General features: G+C 43.1%; 3 protein-coding genes across 5 annotated transcripts in view; 1 reads left to right on the top strand and 2 right to left on the bottom strand.

The window, feature by feature from the left end:
• LOC113209536 (uncharacterized) overlaps window positions 1-3,216 on the bottom strand; it is a 37,105-nt gene that overhangs the window by 8,633 nt on the left and 25,256 nt on the right. The gene's annotated exons all lie outside the window — the stretch shown is intronic.
• The window catches only part of LOC113209478 (endoplasmic reticulum-Golgi intermediate compartment protein 3), a 9,556-nt gene that overhangs the window by 541 nt on the left and 5,799 nt on the right, over window positions 1-3,216 (top strand). Inside the window, exons 2-8 of the mRNA XM_052273663.1 lie at window positions 59-217; window positions 309-425; window positions 501-556; window positions 622-683; window positions 776-941; window positions 1,027-1,084; window positions 1,172-1,300. Coding sequence (XP_052129623.1) covers window positions 59-217; window positions 309-425; window positions 501-556; window positions 622-683; window positions 776-941; window positions 1,027-1,084; window positions 1,172-1,300 — 747 coding nt within the window. The remainder of the gene's footprint in view (window positions 1-58; window positions 218-308; window positions 426-500; window positions 557-621; window positions 684-775; window positions 942-1,026; window positions 1,085-1,171; window positions 1,301-3,216) is intronic.
• Window positions 1,333-2,188, bottom strand: LOC113209319 (reactive oxygen species modulator 1). Of its 2 annotated transcripts, none has more exons than XM_026426759.2 (3): window positions 1,961-2,188; window positions 1,612-1,770; window positions 1,333-1,528 (listed from the first exon to the last, which is right to left on the bottom strand). In XM_026426759.2, exons 2-3 carry the CDS (start codon window positions 1,746-1,748, stop codon window positions 1,420-1,422), a joined length of 246 nt encoding a protein of 81 aa, XP_026282544.1. In that variant the 5' UTR covers window positions 1,749-1,770; window positions 1,961-2,188; the 3' UTR covers window positions 1,333-1,419. The 2 variants fall into 2 exon arrangements, with proteins under 2 accessions (XP_026282544.1, XP_026282553.1); XM_026426768.2 differs by having other exon boundaries at window positions 1,965-2,188.

Genomic DNA, 3,216 nt, shown 5'->3' with positions numbered 1-3,216 from the left:
TATAGTTTTATTTTTACAATTACTTCATGCTTACTTCAGGTTTAATTTTTATTTTCAGTCACCCTCTTAAGTGTATGGTGCATGGGAGTTCTATTCTACGCCGAGGTGAAAGATTTCATGACTCCCGGCATAACTGAGGATCTATTTGTTGACACTTCTCGGGGACCTAAGCTGCGCATAAATTTAGATATTGTCATGCCTACTATATCATGCTCTTGTAAGTAATCTCTCCAGAAAAGTCTCCGAACATTATGGAGCCAAATTATTGCTGGACGGTGTTTGGAAAGTAGTGCTTCACTCTGTTTCAGTTTTATCTCTGGATGCCATGGATTCTGCTGGTGAACATCATTTGCACATTGACCATAATATTTACAAAAGACGCCTTGATTTAATGGGTCAGCCTCTAGAGGACCCTCAAAAAGAAGGTTGTATTCTTCACTTTAATCTTATTTCATCTCTGAACACAAAAATAAAAAGTTGCTTTATTATCTTGTTTTCAGATTTACAAACAAGTACATCTGTTAAATCATCAACAGAGGCCCCTAACATTACCAAGGTATTTCTCTTTCCGTCTTTGTTCTTTTGTAAAAAGTTTATACACTAATTTTATACTTTTTTCAGAGTGTAGAGCTTAAAAATGACACATGTGGTAGTTGCTACGGTGCTCCCAAAGAGATAATCAAGTAAGATTTTCTATCTTACTTAGATACCTAATTAATTCGTATCAGTGTTTCATAGTAAACAAGTATGTGTTTTTTATCTGTCTAAATGTAAGGTGCTGTAACACCTGTGAAGATGTAAGAGAAGCATATAGGATAATGCAGTGGAAGTTTCCAGACCCGGACCAGGTTGAGCAATGTAAAAATGACCAATCAAACCTAGCAGCAAAGGGAGCCTTTAAGGAAGGGTGTCAAATTTATGGATACTTAGAAGTCAATAGAGTAAGTTTTTACTTTAGGTACTTAGGTATTTGTGGAACTAATTTTGAAGGATCATCATTGGTAACATTTTGCTTGTTTTTCCCAGGTGGGAGGTAGTTTCCACATAGCACCAGGAAGAAGTTATTTAATTGATCATGTACATGGTGAGTGAGACACATGTACCTCTTATGTTCTAGTCTTTGCTCTAGAGTATAGCATTACTAATGTTTTCTTAACTTTCTGAATTACAGTGCACGATGTTCAACCATTTTCGGCATCTTCCTTCAATACTACTCATACAATCAGACACCTCTCATTTGGTCTTAACATTCAAGGGAAAACAAATCCAATTGATGGAATTTATGTAACCACACCAGACGGTAAGCATATTAACAAGTTAATATTAACAAGGTTTGTTTCTGGATTTTTAATTGTAAGAAAACAAATCAATAATTCTAATTCAACTTGAAAGTTCACATATTATTATACATTTCCTATGCTAACATCTGATGCCAGTTCCAATAGCCATAAAAGTTCCAAAAGTGCCACCTGCTTGTAACATGGCCTTTCCTGCACTGTTAACCAGTTCACGTCCTCTCATACCATATCTGTTAAGGGGAAAGGTTGAACATAAGTTGTCAAGTTTATCACTCTTCATATTTTATATAACCTCAAAATTTTTATACTGTACCTTAATGCTGTGAAGCCTCCAAAGATAGCCCCTGATGCCATTCCGACACAGAAGCCGATCATTGCTCCCATTTTCATACGGTCAAAGCAGGATGGACCTTGTTGCCCTCCATACATACTTCCTGGTACTGCAGGCATTGTTCAGTTTCTCCTCTTCCAGCTTAATCATAAGAAAACTAGTTACAAACCGATGATAAAGTAGGAACAGGGTTGATTAGTCTCTTTAGGGGTTTTCAAATATGAGTTCTTCATACTATATTGCATTATCTTATGCCAAGATTCAACCGATTGATGGATACAGAAACGCGATTGTGTTTGAAATTGCACATATCAACTAACTATTCACTCACCTACTTCTTTTATTATTTGGAATGGATGAGTTTCTCGTAATACTTGAATGTTGAGTGGAAACTTCAGGCACCTAACCCCCACAAGCCGGCTATGTAATTTATTGATTTTTTTTAGAAGAACGATAGTATATATGTTTTTATTTGAACAACTTGACAACAACTCGAATATAAAGATCTTAGTGAAAGCTATCCAAATTGCATTATGTAAGTGATGAAATAACTGTGGAACCATGGAGAGTAAAGGTATGGAGGAGCTTCTGCGGCCGCCGGGCCGGGGAAAAATGGCCACAAAACGCGTCCGGACGAGCCGAGCCGCCGCAGCCCGCCGCCAGAGCTAGCCAGAGCGCGCCACCTCCGCTAAGGGGATGGATCGCGGCCGGGACTGCAGCGGTGCAATGGGCGGACGGGGGCGCTCGTCACGTTATCTGGCTCCAGCTCTTAAACCGTTCAGATTTTGACTTTTTGTGTCCAAGGGGGTGCTGTAGGCTATGGTCCAAGCTTTCCGGCGCTGCAATTATTTTCCCTGTGAGACCCATACAACCCGGACTAGAGAGCCGACAAGACCGGCGAAATCGTCTGGGCAAGCCGCGCCGAGGCGCGCCGACACCTAGAACGGGTTCCAGGACTTGAACCGTTCAAATTTGGACAAAATGCGTCGGTAGTGTGTTTGAAGCCCTTAGGTCTAGCTTTCAGGGGCTGTTGTTATTTTTATTGTGCGAGCACTACCACCCGAGGGGGAGAGCCAGACACATCGTATAGCTGGCAATGGTACCTGACATATGGGTAGCACCGTGGGGTAGGGCTCTCACTTTTACCCGCGCATCCGGGTTACCCACTGCGGGTCTACGCGGGTACCCGGGTTACCCGCTCCGTGTCTACGCGGGTACCCGGGTTACCCGTTCACCCGGTTCCTACCCGGGTCACCCGAGTACCCACGGGTCACGAGTTTGCGAGCCCTATCGGGTACCTCTGATGACACCAGCCCTGTTCGAATTTGAACGGTGGGCCCCACGCCACGGTACCCAATATCAGGTACCATTGCCAGCTATACGATGTGTCTGGCTCTCCCGCTCGGGCGGTATTGCTCGCACAATAAAAATAACAACAGCCCCTGAAAGCTAGACCTAAGGGCTTCAAACACACTACCGACGCATTTTGTCCAAATTTGAACGGTTCAAGTCCTGGAACCCGTTCTAGGTGTCGGCGCGCCTCGGCGCGGCTTGCCCAGACGATTTCGCCGGTCTTGTCGGCTCTCT

Source organism: Frankliniella occidentalis, unplaced genomic scaffold (assembly GCF_000697945.3).
Source record: "Frankliniella occidentalis isolate FOCC.00 unplaced genomic scaffold, Focc_3.1 Scaffold7, whole genome shotgun sequence".
NCBI classification, from domain to species: Eukaryota; Metazoa; Arthropoda; class Insecta; order Thysanoptera; family Thripidae; genus Frankliniella; species Frankliniella occidentalis.
Note: the sequence above shows the minus strand (reverse complement) of the source record. Positions and strands in the feature narration are given on the sequence as shown.